General features: G+C 38.7%; 1 protein-coding gene across 1 annotated transcript in view; it reads left to right on the top strand.

Annotated features, from left to right (window-relative positions):
- PREX2 (phosphatidylinositol-3,4,5-trisphosphate dependent Rac exchange factor 2) overlaps nt 1-20,369 on the top strand; it is a 209,633-nt gene that overhangs the window by 65,858 nt on the left and 123,406 nt on the right. Inside the window, exons 6-10 of the mRNA XM_084864341.1 lie at nt 165-326; nt 6,756-6,889; nt 12,939-13,042; nt 14,995-15,144; nt 18,183-18,327. Coding sequence (XP_084720467.1) covers nt 165-326; nt 6,756-6,889; nt 12,939-13,042; nt 14,995-15,144; nt 18,183-18,327 — 695 coding nt within the window. The remainder of the gene's footprint in view (nt 1-164; nt 327-6,755; nt 6,890-12,938; nt 13,043-14,994; nt 15,145-18,182; nt 18,328-20,369) is intronic.

Here is a 20,369-nt window from a genome sequence, read left to right as displayed (position 1 = left end):
GTGTTCAACCTTTTGTTTTTTATCTTAATCTCAGTGGAGGTGGTAATGTCACTTCTGAAAGTAGTTCTCATGATCTCTGTAAGTTTTCATTTCCTGGTCAGCCCGAACCTGCTGTACCAGAAAGCTGAAGATCAAAGGGCGGTTTGTTTTCTGTGTATAAACAGGAGCTGCTGAAGCGGACTCCAAGGAAACACAGCGACTACGCAGCAGTGATGGAAGCTCTCCAAGCCATGAAAGCTGTCTGTTCCAACATCAACGAGGCCAAGAGACAGATGGAGAAGTTAGAAGTGTTGGAGGAATGGCAGTCTCACATTGAAGGCTGGGAGGTACATGCACTGTTCTCAGCAATTGAGCTTAAAGTAGCTTTGCTATTTCTCATGCTGTGTGTAGAGCTGATCGGCTTTGGATGGGACTGTGGATGCTCATTTCCCTAGGTAATGCTAGGGGGCTGTAAGCATTTCTGAAAAGTGCCGTCCTTTTTACTTTGAAATATTTTTAAAGTGGCAGTTGATTGGCTTAACCTCAAGCTTTGTGATAGAGCCAGTGGACGCTGTGTGGGTTATAAGCTCTGATATGTCAGTATTTGAGCATCATGAATATCCTTTTCCCTGTCTTAACTTTGGTTAGTAAGGATACAGCCTGACACCTGGGAAGGGTCTAGAAGGGGGACTAAGGCTTCCTATGTGTGCTGTTATATTATCTTGAGACTGTAAATTAGGGGATAAATTTAATTGTAAACTCATTTAATCTCTCTCAATTTTAATTTTTTCATTTCTAAAATGAATGAAGTAGCTGTGATATGATTTTTAAAAATGTTTTTATTCATTTTAGAGCAGAGGAAGGGAGAGAGGGAAAAACATTGATTGTTTGCCTTCCATATGTGCCCGGACTGGGAATAGAACTCACAACCTAGGTATGTGCCCTGACTGGGAATAGAACCTACAGCCTTTTTGGTGCATGGGATAACACTCAACCAACTGAACCACACTGGCCAGTCCTGTGATGTGATTTTTTAAGATCCATTCAACATGAAAAATTGTATGGGCTCATGATTCTTTAAAGAAAGATTTTTTTTTAAATTATAACAAAGCAAAAGAGTGATTTTCAGAATCTGTAATGTGTTTCCAGCTATAGTGACTTTGAATCCCAGTTACTTCATGGGGTTAGAGTCCTATATTACTTTAGTGCTAATATAAAGAATAAACTAAAATTTTCTTTTAATTGCTCATCATTTAGATGAGCATGAGTTTGGTCTTGGATAAATTTTTATTGTTATAAAGTAAGCAAATCACCATAGTTTTTAAAAGTATAAAACAGTGTTAAAGTGTTTCTAACCAAATATTGTATCACACAAATCCAAGTGGATTGCTTTTATCTTTAGGGCATGATAATTGACTGATTTGTTTCTTATTTTCAGTTGTTGTTTTTTTTTGTTTCCAATTAGATCTAAAATTGCAGCCACTTAGACTTGCAAAAAAATCTCAAACATTGACTTCAGGGAATTCTCCTATTTATCAATTCTTCCCATGAATTTTTAAAAATGCTTACAGGGATCTGGTGTAGCTTCCTCCTCATTTATATTCTTCCATTTCAGGAGTCCAGAGTGACCCGGCATTCAGCATGAATGCCACTTATTCCACTCAATTAAAATGGTTGTGTGGCTGGAACCGGTTTGGCTCAGTGGATAGAGCGTCTGCCTGCGGACTGAAAGGTCCCAGGTTCGATTCTGGTCAAGGGCATGTACCTTGGTTGCCGGCACATCCCCAGTAGGGGGTGTGCAAGAGGCAGATGATCGATGATTCTCATCGATGTTTCTAACTCTCTATCCCTCTCTCTTCCTCTCTGTGAAAAATCAATAAAAAATATTTTTTTAAAAATGGTTGTGTGTTTTACAGTTGCTTCATGAAGATCATTCTTTTTCTATGGAGCAGTTGTTCTGCTGGGTTGAGAAAAATGTGCTCAAAATTTTGTTTCTGCTCTTCTGTTGTCACTGAAACATTGGAAGAAAAACTGCAGGATTTGTTAGGGATGTTTGTAGGCCTTTTACCAAAACAAAAACTTCACAGTCTCTGTTCGACACTTTATGGGAATGGGATCTGGAATCATTTTTTCTCCTCATAGAGATCCTAAAAATCAGGTTTACTGCAGAAATGGCTGATTATTTTTAAAGTATTGATATTTCTTGTAGGCTACATGCCTGTTACTCCAAGGAGGAAAGTATGGGGCCAAACTGTGTCATATGTGATCCATAGCAGCCTTGCCTAGTATACAACACTGGAGTACAGGAGCAAAAAGGAGCATTGACACAGAGGAAACAGGCGGGTGGAAAGGGAATGGTAGTGGTGGGAAAAGGGAGTTCAGATAGCACACCAGTTCCAGCAGGTCTCCTGGATGTTGGGTTCCAAAAAGAGTGGCGACACGAATTCTACTTGAGATTTGAAAATGATTGCGTAAGACAGGGCTGTACAGTGATTCGGGAGTTTGGGGACTTAGAGGGTCTGCAGCTTGGAGCTGGACCCAGCCAGTTGTCTGATGACTCGTGATAAGAACCTGATTCCTTATCTCCGTCCACCACCTTAGAGAGGCGGGTGGTGAGGCTGTTGTGCTCTGCCACGTCCCTTCTGGGAAGATTAGGAGAAACGCTATCTGATGTGACTCCAAAGGTCATGAGGCAATGGGACACAATCCTCAGGATGCACTCTGGCCTTGGGAGGAAGTGGGCTTTCTTTGAATTGCTAACAGGCATTTTTGCTCCATTTACAGACAGCTTTGCTCATATTTAGAGTGGCTCTAGCAGGGTTAGGGCAGATCAAGGACAGATGGCTGATGGCGTGACCTTTACAGGACATAGTTTCTTGAATTTTTGAGGTTAGGAGTCACTAGCTAACCTTGGGAAATGCTCCTTCCACGAACTCTTGCAGACCTTTTATGACCACCTTAGAACATGCTTGTTCTCTCGAATGGGATCTGTGTATGATATGTCATGGAATGCCCTTATTTCCACCTTAGGGGGGTTATTATTTCAAATAAGTAATTTAATTATCTAGGGTCTTGTTTCCCTATTCAGAAAATTAAAGTTTTTTTGTTTGTTTTTTTTAAACAGTGAAATCTCTGATAAATTTGCCTATTATAAAAGTTAGGTTTTAGTCAGCATTAGGTAGTGACTGCTCCCACAGAAGATCTGTAGTTTTTTTTTTTTTTTTAATTGCTCATATTTGAAGTGCCAAAGTCTACTTTCAGAAACTGACAAGAGCCAGAAAAGGCAATTAGGAGCATATGTATTTGTTTTTTGGTTTCTTTTCTAAACTTCCAAGTCTCTTCAAACATTAAAATCATAATGTATGAAAAAATGCAATAACAAAACAAATTTCTTCTCAAAGGAAACAAAAATAACATTGCTAAAATATTATTAATATCATTTATTATGTCTGAGTCATATGTCTTACCCAACATTTCAAACATTGAACAAGATATTCTACTAAAGGTAATTGTAGAGCAATGACCAATTTCATTTGGAAATGAAACTGATTAGCTTTTTAGTTAGAGTCATTGATTCATTTCACAGAACAGGATCATTCTTAGTCTTAGTCTGCTTTTTAGTTGGATGATAGTATTGTAATTATAACAGCAATCTTTGGAGCAATACTGACCAATATTGACAAGAGTATCAACAAACTTTATGTCATTTAGTAATTCAGTTTTATGTCCTTGATAGATTGATCTCTCAAATCAGAGAACAAGTCATGATAAAAGATAGAGAGTTAATTATTAATATATGAAGGTGCTGGAAAAATAACTTTCTAGATAATTAATTGTGTCTTAGAAAGTAAAAAGACACAATCGAAATTTGACACCTCTTGCTCACCTTTTTACAAGGAGACATGCAATGCTACTAGACCATTTTAAAATCACCTCTTGTTTTTGGAACCTGTTTGCTGTTTACATTTGATGAACTTTGTGTCAGACAGTGTATTGACTTCAAGTCATGTTCTCTTGTGTCCAGGGTTATGGTGAGACCGGTTTCTTTCTGTCCCTTCTACATGGTGATTTGGTAGACACAGCTTGTCTGCCTTGAGGTAGAATTGATTTATAAATAGTCTTTGTTATTGAAGGATAAGTGGTGTGGGAAAACAACATTTAAAGTGAATCCACATAAAAACTGATAAAAAACTTCACAATATGTGGAATTGGGGTAAATTTGATTGGGACATTATCTTAGTAAAGTGAAAATTTATATTATTAGTTTGTTTTACCTAATATATAACAACATTTAGGTTATAATTTCAGTTAACAATTTGAATCTCAAAAACAGTGACTCAAATGTTGAGTCTTTTTTTTCTTTTTCTTTTGAGAGTGCATACATTTAAAGACAGCATTGTATAATAAAACAATGTGATAGGCTTCATTCCATATTTGACTTCCATAGTAGATTTAAAAGATTTTTTAAAAAGAATGTTTAAATGCTTCATTAATTTTCTTAAGGAATTCCTTTGATATTAGAACTGTTCTCTTATAAAATACCCATCTACTTGTTGTTCTGGTCAGTATTCTTTTCTTCTGCTGTGAATGGGTCCCGCTTTCTTAGATCTTTGTCTGGCAATGCATTGCATACGAAGGAAAAGGTTTCAAGCACTCTTTCATCTCTCATCTTTCCTCGGATTATGATTCCTCTCTGCAGTCAGTCTGTGTTTTTCTGATGCTGACACTCATCCTTCAGTTGGCAAGATGAATGAGACAGTTCCTGGTGTTAAGCAGAGAGAGCTGAAAACGGGCAGATAATCAGTGCATGGCTTCCTATTATACTGGTTTTTGCCATCTCATAACTGCAAAGAATCAGAAATGAACCCTTATGTAACTTATATTGAGATAAATCGTTAACATAGAAAAAAACACACCCTCTCAAAAGAGTCCAAATTTGGTTTAGCAATATTATATTTTATTGTTTCTTTTGAGAAGAGATTTGTTTTGTTATTGCAGTTTTTCATAAATTATGATTTTAATGTTTGAAGAGATTTGGAAATTGGGAAAGTAACCAGAAATAAATACACATGCTTCTAGTTGTCTTTTCTGGCTCTTGTCAGTTTCTCAAAGTATACTTTGGCACCTAACAAGTGTCTGCTCATGAAATTTATCATGTGTCCCCATTAAATTCTGTAATGATGCATGAGACTTAACAGTTCTTCATGTATCCTGACTGTACAAGTAATCGACAGCTGACTATATGTTTCAAATTATAGATGAAACATTATTCAGCTTCTTCACAAATTAGAACTGTTATTATTTTCTTGCTGGATCTTGTGGCATGGCATACACACCACAAGAAGATATATTGTTGGTGAGCAGTGGTGCCAAAATGGGCTGCTCTGGGCCCCAGTCTGTGACTGAAGTTCATCCATTTCAGACCAATCTCAACTCTAGTGGAAGAAGATATTTAAATGGTGTGCTTCATAAATAAAATGAAGAAAATTACTGGAGAATGATGGTACCTGAAACGACAACCTGGAATGGCCCATGTTGTTAATTATAAACACACATAATCATAAACACACACAGCCATCCCTGATATTCATTACTGTTCACTCACACCAACCCTCATTTTATTAAAGGTCTATTCTTGCAATGATCACATGGTATATAATTGCATTCACATTTCTGTTTCTTCCACTAGTGTATGTGTTTCTTGGGAGTGGGGGTCATGTCTCAAACTCTGGGTCCCTAATGTCTAAGACATTGTCTGATACGTACTAGTAGTGGGCTGAATGATAATTAAATGCAAATATAATGATTAGTGCCTTCATACTATTTTAGGATACTCTCAGCTCTTTTGGTTAATGGCAATGATTCTGACCTGGTTCAATTTAGAGTCCAGGATTTGTTTTATTATCCTGCTATTTGATGTCCTCTAATAATCTTTAGCTTCCTGTTCAGGTTTGAAATAATTTCCCTTTTAAAGAACATAGGAAACATGTATCATAGATGCCTTAAGTATGTATGTATATACCCTGTTTCCCCGAAAATAAGACAGTGTCTTATATTAATTTTTGCTCCCAAAGATGTGCTAGGTCTTATTTTCAGGGGATGTCTTATTTTTCCATGAAGAAGAATACGGTACACATTTATTGTTAAATGAAAATAAAGGAAATTTATTACCTATATACAGTATGGTAGTATGGTAGTTGTCAACACAAACCAGACAAACTGTGAATCCTACAGTATCAAGAATTTACTTATTTATTCAATGACAATCATGCCATCATCTTCTGGAACATCATCATAACAATCCAATTCCTGAATTTCCTGGTGAATTTCTTGTGACTCCATTTCTTTCAGAATCAGTGGACCAAATCTCTCATGTTTAGCCTAGGGGGGCCTTATTTTCAGGGGGATGCCTTATATTTCACTCAGAAGGAAACCTGTAAGTAGGTCTTATTTTCGGAGGATGTCTTATTTTCGGGGAAACACAGTATATATATATATATATAGCAAAAAGATTCAGAATCTCTTTTTCCCCCCTTTTTGTTGAATTTATTGGGGTGATACTCTTATCAGTAGTTGTGTAGTCTCAGACCAGTCAGGAGGAGAGGAAAGGAAGGAGACCTATATTCAGTGTATAAATATTTGTGCTGTTTGAGCTTTAATCCTTTCCATATATTGCATCTTGAAATAAAAACAAATATGCTTTTAAAGAGAAAAAGAATTACACATGGAAGTTTCTAATAAGTAATCAGGCATTATCTCCATTTTTCCTGACTTAGGGGTCCAACATTACTGACACCTGCACTGAAATGCTGATGTGTGGAGTCTTACTGAAGATTTCTTCTGGAAACATTCAAGAACGGGTGTTTTTTCTTTTTGATAATCTTTTGGTGTATTGCAAAAGAAAACACAGGTAAGAGGATAAACAGGTAACACTTCAGAAGTTGTTTATCCATCTCATAGGCTCAACTTTTCCCTCTGTGGTCCTGGCAACTCACAATCTCATGGTTACAGAAACTCCCACATACTCAGCCGATGCTGACTGTCCTCTTCATATATATATAAAAGCCTAAGCAACCAAATGACAGAACGACCAGGACAACTGGTTGACCAGTCACTATGACACGCATTACCACCCTGGGGTAGATGCTCAATGCAGGAGCTGCCCCCTGATGGTCAGTGTGCTCCCACAGCCAACTGCCTGTGGCTGGCCAACCCCCCTGGCCCCGATTGGCCTGATTGTCAGCCAGGCCAATGACCACACCCATGCACAAATTTGTGCATCAGATCTCTAGTTTTTTTTAATAAAATCGAACTGAAATGTGACTATCATTTGATGCCACTACTTCCCCAGGAGCCTTCTAAAGGAAAGATTTTTGTTGTTATTTTTAACCCCCCTACCTCAGACCCTGTAGAACAGGTAGGTGTGTCTTCCTTATTTCCTAATGCTGCTTCCCAACCTTTTCTCCTCTGCCTTTAAGAATTCGAGCACATGTGAAGTTCATGCCATTAGTCCTTCCTTCCTAGTAGCTTTCTTGGTTTATTTACTTTTAACACTTCTTATCTACTTGCCACACATGAATTCAGTGATTGCTTTAGTTCTTATACCACTTTCTTGTGTTTTCTTGGTCACCATTTTGCTGTGTTCGAAACTCTTATAAAAGATCCCTTCAGCATTAGGACCTGAAAGTCTGCAGACTATTCACCTTGCAGGAATATTCTACTTCATTATACCTGAGCCACCTGTCCTGTGGGCATCCCTTTACTTTGTCAACACTAACAGTTCTAAAAATTGAAATCTTGATGGTAAGCATTCCTCTCTGCTCCACCAAGCTGCTCATGACAGTCACCATTGACCTCTAAGGAAGTGATCCCTTTTCTACTCTGTAAGGCTTCATTTGTTTTTCTCAGCAGTATTTAGCTTAGTTGATCACTTCTTTCTTCTTAAAACACTTTCATGTCTTTGTTTTTGTAAAAAATTGAGAGCATAAATTGTGCAGCGGTAAATGGGACCAGTTAGGAGGCAGCCACTATCACCCAGGAAGGAGATGCTAGTGGACTGAATGGACTAGGGTAGATGAAAAGATGTGGAAAGTTTGTTGTATGTTTTAAATGCAGAATCAGCCTGGCCGAAGTGGCTCAGTTGAGTGTCGACCTATGAACCAGGAAGTCACAGTTTGATTCCCAGTCAGGCCACATGCTCAGGTTGCAGGCTCAATCCCCCCCTTTGGGGTGTAAGGAGGCGGCTGATTAATGATTCTCTCTCATCATTGATGTTTCTATTTTTCTCTCCATCTCCCTTCCTCTCTAAAATAAAAAATATATATATTTAAAACTTAAAATGATATAAATGCAAAATCAATACGATTTTCTAATGGATTGATGTGGGAGGATGAGGGAAAGATAGCAGCACTCAAGGCTAACTCTTAGGTTTTAGAATCAAGGAAACAAATGATTGGGAAAACTGGAGAGGCGCAGTTTTAGGAGAGGACATCAATAATTTTCATTTAAAAAAATGTAATTACATTTTTTTCAATTGTGGTTTACATTTCACATTATCTTGTATTGGTTTCAGGTGTACAGCATAGTGGTTAGACAATCATATACTTTACAAAGCATTCTCCGTGATATTTCCAGTACCCAGCTGGCACCATACATAGTTATTACAGTACTAGAGGCATTGTGCATGAATTCATGCACAGGTGGGGTCTGGCCTGCTGCCCCAAAGGTGGCCCATTAGGCCAGGCTGGCAGCGGGGAGGGGCTGCAGGCAGTTGGCTGGCTGCCCCCATCCCCCATTGGGATGTTGGAGATGGATCGGTGGCCCAGATCAGGCTGGTTGGCTGCTACAGTCATTTGGTTCTTCTGGTTGTTCCACCATTCTGATTGCTGGGCTTTTATATACATAGATTATTGACTATATTCTCTATGCTGTATGTTACAACCCCATGAGGAAGTAAAGAACACTATTTCTTTAATGGTGCACTGGCTATTTCTCCTTCCTAGTTGGTCTTCCCTCCAAAGTTTGTGTGGCCAGATTCTTCATGTCTTTTATTGTAGATTTCATTTAAATATCACTTCCTCAGAAATATCTTCCCTGACCACCCCATCCAAAGCAGCCTCCCAGCCAATCTATCAATATCTGGAAAATGTAAGCTGATATTTTCTCCATTATTTATTTGCTTATTTTCTGCCACCTTTACAAGATGAGACTGCAAGGGCCATGAGAACAAGGGTATTGCTGCTTTTTCATTGCTATTTCCCCAGAGACTGGAGCAGACCTATCATGTAATAGCTACTCAAAAAGTATTTGTTTAATAAGTGAATAAATGATTGAATGAAACCCAACCAAAGTTATTGATGTAATTGATGCTTTTTTTTGTCTTTTCTTCAGAAGTTACTTGTTTGATAGAACATTTTCTTGGACTTTTGGAGGAAATTTTTGAAGGTGGATTAAGCAAAATAATAAAATGTACTTTATTGATAAATTTCCTGAGCCTTTATGTGCTTTTCTTAACTGTATCTAGGAAACATTTGTTTTAATGAAGTGATGCCATGCACCTTGATGAAAGGGACCAGGCAGTCAGGATTAGAGCCAAAAGATAATTAAATTGTTGTCATCTGTGTCTCAGTAAGCTTTTAAAACATTGCCCTTTACCAATGTGAAAATGGACCTGTTATTTTTTTCTAGTATGCTCTTCTAAATTCCTTGTCTTTGGTAGGAAGACTGAGGTTAATAGAAATAGGCTTTATAAAGATGTGGGCTGTTAATTTTATTTGTGTGTAACTCATTAAAAAACTGTAATGTGATTCAAGTTGTTTAGGTGTAATTATTTTTTCCAGCTTTATTGAGGTATAATTGAAAAATAAAATTGTAAGTGTTTTTAGAGTTTATAACATATTGTAATTTGATATACATAGTATGTTATGAAAATATTTCCCCATTGAGTTAATTAACACATTTGTGTAGGTGCAGTTATTAAAGACATTTACTTGAAAATGATATCTTTTTTAAATTACAGTTGATCATATATATGTATATGTATATATATATATATATATATATATATATATATATATATCTGCCTTTAAGTTAAAAGCTTTTGCAAATGAAGACTGTACCAATAATGATATTATTTATGGCCTCATGGACTTAATATTTAAATAAGTTAAACAATAAAAAAAGTTTTGTAAAATTAAGATCTTGTAGTTTAGCAAATATCCTGAATGTATGTGTAGCATGGACAAAATAGATAGTGCTTAGAAATGGAAATCACTAAAAAAATCTGTGTGTCCATCCTTTCCTGAATGATAGTAATGTGAATCCACCATCTGTTTCCTTCATTTTAGAATACTTCACTTCCTTTACCTTGTACTGTCTAAGCTCTAATTATCCTTCAGAAAGTATGAATAAACTGGACCTTTTCCAAACTTCCATAATGTTGTAATTGCAAGAACCAGGGACCTGATGAATTTATTTTAATTTTAGAATCATAGTCATTAAAAACAAGAGTGCTAATTAGGCATCCCAGCTGTCTTTAGTTCTAACACTATTAATCTTAGAAGAAACTAGTATTGAAAAAGAATGTGTTATGTAGTATTTGATACTTATAACATGACTTCTGAGTTTGGCTTGTTTATGAACTTTGTATATCAGATGGTATTATCATGTATTTAGTTGTCTGCAACTTATGGTTTATAGAATATACTTTTTAAACTACGTATCTCTATGTAGCAATAGTTTATTCATCTTAACTGCTGCATAATATTCAATTGATTGAATATAACACAGTTTAATTAATAGTTAATTCATTCTCCTGTCCATGGACTTGAGTTCTTTCTAGTTTTTCTGTTACTGTGAACAATCCTGTACATGCATCCCAGTGGCCATTGAAACACATAATTAGGAAGGAAATAATAGACTCAAGATATGCAAATACTCAACATTATAATATAGAGTAAAATAATTTTCAAGCCATGGATTTTTTATCTTTAGAATTCAATAGAGCCACTTTCTGAAGGGACCAAAGATCTATCTGATCAAAGTATTTCTTAGTGTATTGCTCAGACACTGACTAGAATTCCTTATTCACTATTATCATCTGCAGGTCAAGAGAATATAAAAAGCCTGTACAGGCTAAAGAGCAGGATCACAAAGAAAATTAATACTATGAAAAATAGGACCCAATGGTAGATCCCATGCCTGTGACTAAAACTGTCATCCAGGTTTTTAAGCTTTTTAAAATTTGATTGGTTTTAAGTATGATGTATTGACTTATAAGAAACCCTTTTTTTTGCAACACCCCAGGGTACAGTTTCCTACCTGAGAAAATATGCAGTTACCTGCATATTAGTCACCTCTGCATTCTTTACCTTTGGCCTCCAATGATGCCAACTTTCATAGCTACTTGGCTTAAATTCCTAATGATAGTATGTATTTAGGCTTATTAACGAAGGGCATTTAGAGGTTGCTTTCAGAATGAACGTAGGACTGCAAGATCCTCAAGGCCTGGGGCCAACAGATTGTCAGTCAGCTGAATTGTCAGTCAGTTTAGTTAGTTTTCTTTATTAGTGATGAAGGACTATATGTTTTGATGGGGGTTGAGATGGATAAGTAGGGATATATACTGTTTTCCAAAGAAGAAAGTCAGGGACTGTGAGGATACCTGTGTCACCCCCCCTGATCCACCCTTCCATTCCATGGCAGGTATTTACCAAGGAGAGGAGAAGAGAGAACACTGGTGTTGGTATACAGTTACAGCTTCACTTTTGCTAGCATAACTGTATTAGACAGTAAATGAATAGTTATCTCAGCATACTAAATTGTTAGGCAGACTTGTGTCAGTAAGTCAGCTTGAATAGTCCAGGCCAATTGAAATCTCTTGAGTGATTAGGTATTCTTTAATCCTCTTGAATCATTCCTTACAATCTTTCCTTTTCAATTTAATGGAAAAAACTCAGTTTTTAAAGCAATCTGTTGTGAATGTTCAGTGATTGAACTATAAACATACATAATGATCTAATGCATTATTACAAATGTTCATCTGTAAACCTGGATTTTCTTACTTTGTGTTACATACTTTTAAAGATTAAAGACCAGTACTGGACCCACTATATGCAACATTTTGGAATCTTTTAGACTATTTTGAAAATAAATATTACCTTTATGAAGGATTGTAAATGTATTGAGAAACTTATTCAACAAGTATACAGTTATCTATATATAGAAAAGCCTAATATGTAAATTGTCCCTTTGGGAGTTTGAGTGGGAGATCAGGAGTTCGATCGCTTGCTATGATGTGCACTGACCACCAGGGGGCAGCACAGAATGAAGGAAGGCCCCATCCAGCAGCTGGGAAAGGGATGCTCTGGCAGGCAACCAGAAGGCCCCAATTGGCTCTAATCACTGACCAGGCCATCCTACCCATATATGAATTTTGTGCAATGTACCTCTAGTCATATCATATAAACAATATAGGGAGAATACTTTTAGCTGGATAATGCTTAAGAACCTCCAGCAGAGTCAATTTATTTGCAGAAGGGTCATAAGAACTAACTGAATTTTACCAGGAATTGGGAAAATGGCAATTAATAGCTATTAACTGAAAAATGAAGGTGAAAAAAATCAAATGAAATTTAAACCAACTATTAGTGTCTGTTTGCATGTGATTAGGTATCTTTGATGTCCTATATTGAGCTTTACCCTGCCACCTATATATTGTCTTGAGCCCAGAGCTTTAGCTTATTAAAAAACAAAAAACAAAAAACCAGAAGTCACATCCTATAATGCACCAATGCTATTATGAATGGGAGAACACAAGTAAAAATACCAAGAGCCTAACATTTGATGTCATTGGTTGAATCAGCCTCTCTTTTACAAAGATTTGTTTAAGTTATATTGCGTCAACATTGTCTTGCATTAACTAGGGTAATAATGATTTTGCAATTTCATTCCTTTATAAGACGATTAAAGAATAGCAAGACATCTACAGATGGACATCGGTACCTTTTTCGTGGCCGGATCAATACAGAGGTGATGGAAGTGGAGAATGTGGATGATGGTACAGGTAAGTGATTAGCAGATTTAAAATCAAAGACCAAGGGTAAACTCCCTCATAAGATAGACTTCTCACTTGAATAATTTCTGTGCAGTGCGTTAGAGCTTAGAAATACTTTGTTAGATAGAGGAAAAAGGCTAGAGGGAGGGGAGGACTATTGTAAAAAAAAATTATTTTTGCCTGAAGCATACTAACCTTAAACACAGATATAAAGAAATAGTTGAATAGGAATATTATAGACACAGTTCCTAATCTAGTGAGTGTGAATGCAGAAATATTTAATGGATGAATTGATTTTCTTTAAGTGATCTTATGTGTTATAAGTATATATGTGACATTGTGTTCCTATAATATATTTAATGTAGAATATAGCAAACCTTAGATTTATTTTGGCATATAACTGTTATTAATATAAACAAGTTATCAATTTGCTTATATAGGAAAGTTGTGGATGGAGGTGGTTTGTGCAATGTTAAGTTCTTTATCTCACAAAGATAGTAAACATTTGCTCTGTACATTTGAAGGTATGAACTTTTAAAAGTAAGTTAATGAAATTATGATCAGTCACAAACATTATGTAAAATGAATTTAAAGTAAGTTAATTATTTTCTATTTGAAAAAAAAATCTCTAAAATGAATGCTTAGTAAATTGAATCACTTTTTTCCCAAAGATTTTAGTTAAAATTTCAAAGGTATGCTCCTAAAAGACAAAATAATATAAAATAATTAATTGTTGATAAATGACTTTTATTCCCATGTAGAGAAATGTCTTTGTAATATTCAATCTAAACATGGGGTTGGGGTACAGATTAGCTTCCCCCTCTCACATACCTTTGATGTCATCTCTGGGTCTCAGAAGGGAGAAGAGTGTTTTTGATCTGTTGGGAACATAGGCTTTCAAATGCTCACCTGTGTGCCATTTCTCCATCTTATCATTACTGTCCTAACAAATTGTACAGTTCTTAAAATAGTGAACTGCCGCAGGTAAGGGAAAAAGACATACCATGGTCCATGTTCGGGTGGTGCCTGAGACAGGGCACTTCCCTTGGGAACCAAGTCATACTGTGGAGACGATCCTCTTTGGCTGATGGTGGGATGGAGGTGCGGAACCATCAGGAACAGGGAAAAAAACCCCACATTTCAAATCCCTTTATGTGCCTCAGACTTTGATTGCAAATTCTCCCACGATCACATGTGGGACCTAGCAGGCTCTCTCTCCATGGCAGGTGTGCACGTTAGTCTTTCGAAGGTGGCAGTAACTCATGTAAAGACTTTCCAAAGAGACCGTTTAGTGGCACTTAGAAATGCCACCTGCTTAAAATGTGAACAGCTTTCTGGCTTTAGTAACCTGCGTGCTCAAGAGAACATCCTTTATCCCACATTGTGGTTGGGTTGGGAGGACGTGAGAGAGGGGCAGGCACACCCGAGCCTCCACGCTGTCCTTCACTGGCCCCGTCTCCCAGGGAACCTCTGCCCTGGTGCGTCAGCAACTCCCTTTGTTTTCTTCCCTGTGTCTCACTTCCTTCCTTTTCTTCAGATGACGTGGTTGTCCACATTTGTGCCATCTGCCCTAGTAGTCAAAGTGAATTTTGTATTGGTTGCTATGGTTACTGTGCTGATGGGAAACGGGGACGCTAGATGAAGACATGCCATCACCCAGGTTTGGAGGGATGGGCATCAAATGCTTACTTCAGTGTATCTGTGTCAGAGGTAGGGGAGTGAGAGCCTGTGAGGGGTGATGGATGTCAGATGTGTTCCACAACTGAGCACTGACTGCACTCAATATATTAACTTTGTGTTAAATTTTAAAATATGTTTTGTTCTTCAGCGCGCACACACACAACGGAAAGATAACCTTGAAGAATTCAGTTGTTTTGGAACGTTTGTGAATTGTACGATTGCATTGGAATAATATTATATATATAACATTTGCTCACTCCCCTTTGCTCTTTAATTTCCAGCTGACTTCCATAGCAGCGGGCACATTGTGGTGAATGGATGGAAGATACACAACACGGCAAAAAACAAATGGTTTGTGTGTATGGCGAAAACCCCCGAAGAGAAACACGAATGGTTAGAAGCCATTTTGAAAGAAAGAGAGAGACGAAAAAGTGGGTATATGAATTGGGCACTATTGTGCTTTGGTGAATCTCTAAGTTAGCAGAAAAGCAGAGAATGGGCAAAAGTTATGAGAAAGGAAAAAGGTATATAATGCTTACTTGAATTTTCCACGTGATATCAGTCCCCCATGCTGAAACAATTTTTGTAAGCTTCCAACATTATTACTAAAATAAGAAAGTAACCTTGTGTCGTTAGCAAAATAGTTGTATTATGACTGGCAGTGTCTTTTAAATAGTGTCTTCGTCTGGTCAGGCTGCTAAAACAAAGTGCTATAGGCTGGGTGGCTTATGACATTTCTTTCTCACTGTCTGGAGGCTGGAAAGTCCAAGGTCATTTCACCTGCATATGCTGTGTTCTATGACAGGTCACTTCCTCACACAAGGCCTCTTGCGGTAACCTCACAAGGTGGAGGGTGTGAGAGGGATTTCTCTGGAGTCCCTTCTCTAAGGGCACTAATCACATTCATGAGGGCTCCATCCTCATGCCCTAATTGCCTCCCAGCGGCCCCACCTCCTCATGCCATCTCTCTAGGGGTTAGGTTTTCACATATGGATATGGGGGCACACTGATAGTCAGTCTACAACCAATAGTTTCACTTGCTTTAACATTCGTTCCATTTTCTCTGCACTTTATTCTTGCCATTTCTAAAGCATCATCACAGAGTTTTCCTTTAAGAGATGAGCTTCAACAATATGCAGTGTTGTAGGGCCTCCAACAATTGTTCTCTGCATATTTAGTAGAACACTGAACATTCCAAATATGTTAGTATCCTAATTATAGAAGAGGGCACTTTGGATATATATTAACTTTTAAAACATGTTACAATGGCACTGAGTATTGTGTAACATAACCCAATAAAGAGCTTGTTCACATGAGGCAGGCCTAACTCAAATTTGCTTGATTTTTTTTTTAGGGAGACTTGTGGGAGGTATTTGGTCTGGCAATCTTCAGTTGTCTGCAAGGAACCATATTTCTGTAATTCAGCTAGGAAATAGAAATGCTTGCATAACTACCAGTTTCTTTATCAAATAATCAATAAGAAACACGACAGTGTTTATTCTTTTCTCCGGAGATCTAGGAATAAAACGTCTCACTGGTGATAAAATTTTGGAACACAAAGAGCCCTTTCCATCTTCAGCTATGTTCCCTTGGAGATGTATAAATTTTCTACCTTGATTAAAATATCCATAGTACACAGTTGTGCTAAGAATTTCCAAAGCATTTTTTTAAATGCTTACTCCTTTGATTGGTGTTGGAGGAAGAACCAGATGGTAATTTTTAAGACAAAAATTTTGAATGTCTAATGGGCCCCTAAGTTTTGTTAGATCCAGCAGTTTACTCAAATATAGCAAATTATTTAAAAATAAGTTGAAATTTTCATCAAATTGAAGATTTACTTTTCAGAATGGCTATGTATGTAAATATGCCCAAGAACCACACACACCCCATCAAAAAAAAAAAAAAAAAAAAAGTGGAGGGGGAAGAAAGAAATATGTGTATGTTAATAGGATCAATTCTTTTTTAAACATACTTTTATTGATTTCAGAGAGGGAGAGGGAGAAAGAGATAGAAACATCAGTGATGGGAGATTTTCATTAATCAGCTGTCTCCTCCACATCCCCCAATGGGCATTGAGCCAGAAAGCAGGGCATGTGCTCTGACCGGGACTCGAACCATGACCTCCTGGTTCATAGGTCGACGCTCAACCACTGAGCACACTAGCCAGGCAATAGGCTCAATTGTTAATGGTTTATTCACTATACTGACAAACATTAATGGCTCCTGTCATTGTAAAAAATAAAATGTGTTACTACAAAATTCTGTAGCTAGAAGACTAAAATAACTCAAATATTTCTTCTGCAATAATTCTTCATGAAAGTCCCATGGATTAAATGTCAGTGTTTTTAGGATTCTGCTTTGGCACTGGTCTCTAAACTAGATTCCTTGCCTGGATCATCTATTCCCACCAGATCAACTCCCACTTCTGCATTGCCAAGCTCTCAATCTTTATGTCTAGCCTTGTCCGCTCTCCTGAGCTTCATACTTAGGCATTCCACTGACCCCTGGACTCCCTTTGAAGGTCCAAGGTCAACCTGGTCAGTGCTGGGCTCCTCCTGACCTGAAACCCATGCCCACTATGCTTCCCACTTCCTTTCCAGTTGTCATATCCAAAGTCTGGAAGGCATCCTGATTTTCTTCCCTCGCCTCTTGCCTTCACACGTACAATTGACCTGTTGGTGTGTCCTCCCAAAACCACCTCCTAGCTGTTTCTCAACTTTGTTCCTATTATTGTTGTAGGGACCGACTTGCCTGAACGTTTGCATGTCCCTCCTAAGTGATCTCCCTCTTTCTAAACCCTGCCCCTTTCAGCTTATCCTCTGAGTTTAGTTTCCAAAGCAAGAAAACTTCCTTTCCTGTACTACCCAGCCTCCTCCCCTCCTGATAAAACAGATGTTTCCCCAGTACCTTAATAATGAAGGACCTTGAACTGCAATTGAGCAAGGACTCTGCCTAATCCACCAGTGCATCTCCTGTGCTCTCACCAAAACCCAGGGCTCCCTGTCAGGGCTGCTTCACCTCAGTTAGCTCTCATGACGCCTTTCTCTCTCTTTGCGAATCCTGTTCATAGCTCCGCATTCAAACAGGCCCTTCTGTGAAGCCTTTCTGAAAGTTTCTCAGATGATGGATCTACTCTGAATGGGTCCCTGTTGTATCAGAATTTTTCCTGTTAGGCTGTCCCTGTCCAATTGTTCCGATGTCGTCCTGACAGAGGGGGCCATACAGCTGTTCTTCCTCCACTGGCCAAGCATGTATCTTTGAGGCAGAGCTTGCACAAAGGTGCCAATGGCCCTGGGCTTCTTACCTCTATTGTCTCCTTGTATCTCCTGACCACCAGGCCCCTGTAGTACAGAGCTCTTACCCACAGCCCCAGGACATGGCAGGCATGCAATGAAAGGTTGTTTAATAAAGGCATGCGTGAATAAAGAGACTTTTTCCATTACCTGTCCTTTGTTCCATTTTTTGATAGGTTTAAAATTAGGAATGGAGCAAGACACCTGGGTAATGATCTCTGAACAGGGTGAGAAACTCTATAAAATGATGTGCAAACAAGGAAATCTGATCAAAGACAGAAAAAGAAAACTGACTACGTTCCCTAAATGCTTTCTTGGAAGGTAAGGTTGGTGGTCTAGGTGCATGTGTGTATATATATATATATATATATATATATATATATATATATATAATATTTTCATTATCTAATGTGTTAACACTATTTGTTTCTCTTTAAAAAATATTCTAAGCATTTTGAAAATTTCTTTATTATCAACATTTTCTGGCCTATAGTGGGATGAGGGAATGGATGTAGAACTGGGAACCATGAAAATGTAAGACATTTATCTATTCATTCATGATTTATTAATTTCTGATATACTATGAGGCTGTGCATTGTTACGCCCAGACTTCGTGATCCCCAAGGACCACCAGGGAGCCGAGTCCGATGCAATAAACAAAAGAGCCTTCACCATGCTAGCATGGGCTCCTCCCACCCACGCCTGCAGCATGGCGGAAGAGAGCGAACTTCTCCCAGTCCAGGGGTTTTACTCCGGTCCGTGGTGATGTCACTGCCTCGGCTAACCCTGATTGGTTGGTTGAGGGCTAGGGATAACTCCGCCCTGCGGGGCGGAGTTGGGAGCTCATCCTCGCCCCGCCCTGCCCTCTCACATGCAGAGGCTATGTCTGCAGGTGGATCTGCCTGGAGCGGACAGACTGGCAAGGGCATGGGTACAGAGGATTCTGCTTTGGCACTGGCCTCCTCTAAACTAGATTCCTTGCCTGGGCCGTCTATTCCCACCAGATCAACTTCGACTTCTACATGGCCAAGTTCTCAATCTTTATGTCTAACCAGTGAAAGTGACATGAAAGTCAGAGAAGGCTAGAGAACTGAAGAAACACAGTGTAAGCTACCAGCTAATTAATTAATTAAGTTTAAATATATCTTATTGATTTCAGAGAGGAAAGACAGAGACAGAGAGAGAGAGAGAGAGAGAGAGAGAGAGAGGGAGAGAGATATGGGGATATCAGTGATGAGAGAGAATCTTTGATCAGCTGCCTCTTGCACGTCCCCACTAGGAATTGAGCCTGCAGCCCAGGCATATGCCCTCGAGTGGAATCCAACTCAGGACCCTTCAGTCCATAGGCCAATGCTCTATCCACTAAGTCAAACTGGTGAGGGCGACTACCAGTTAATTTTACTTTGACAGGCAGGTTCAAGATGAAGAGCAATTGATGAAGAGTATGAAAAAGTGGGTCATGTGAGGGGCAGGCACAGAGCAAGAGGCAGGGAAGTCGCCTGGGCATTTACATGGGTGGACTGTGTGTGTCCTCGGGGTGGTTGCAGACAGCTGTGTGTGGGGAATCCCTGCGGGGTTAAGCCGGCAGAGCCAAAGGGAAGGGCAGTGTCTCGGGTACCTATCGGGAGGCCAGGCTCTGGGCTGGATTCCTTCTGTACATTATTTCTAATCCTCAAATACATACTTATATTTTATAAAGATCAGAAATGAGGAATCAGAGAGTTTAACAGCTAGCTCATACAGCTAGTGGATGTTAAAGTCAGGCCATAAAAGTAGATTGGAGTAGTATTCAAAGCCCAGACTTCACGGTCAGGTTCTCTCCATTCAGAGCTGGTCATGAGATTTGGAGAAGTTAAATTTCTCTTTCCTCTCTAAAAATGGAGATTGTCATAGTGCTTACCTGTACTACCTACCAGACTGTCTTATGAATTGATTAGCTCTGCAGACACCCTAAATCGCCATGGGCCACACCTTTCCTCCCTCCTACCCCCCTTCCCTATTAGAAGAATATGGGCCAGGAGCCTGTGCTTGCAGGGAGGGCAGCGCAGAGCCTCCTCTTCAGTGGGCGTGGCCCTCAGCGTGGCCACGTGGCTGCCAGCAGCCTTGTTATTGCTAGTGTCCCCAGCGCCCCGGCAGCTGGATCTTGTGCAAGAGAAAGAGCAAATGTGAACCCACCTTGGCTTAGAGGGTCCATATTGCAAGGAAGACACTGTTTCTATTAACAGCCTCATGGACATAACTTCCAACGTCCCCCCCAGGGGCATGCCTACTGACAGGAGAGTCACTCCAAATTCTGGCTTTTCCTTAGGTTTTGTGAGTATGACATCAGCCACCGGGGTCCTTTTCTCCAGAAGCAGTTGCTG

The sequence above is a fragment of the Pipistrellus hanaki genome (assembly GCF_964339955.1).
Source record: "Pipistrellus hanaki genome assembly, chromosome: 17".
Classification (NCBI taxonomy): Eukaryota; Metazoa; Chordata; class Mammalia; order Chiroptera; family Vespertilionidae; genus Pipistrellus; species Pipistrellus hanaki.
This window is presented reverse-complemented; position numbering and strand designations above follow the sequence as displayed.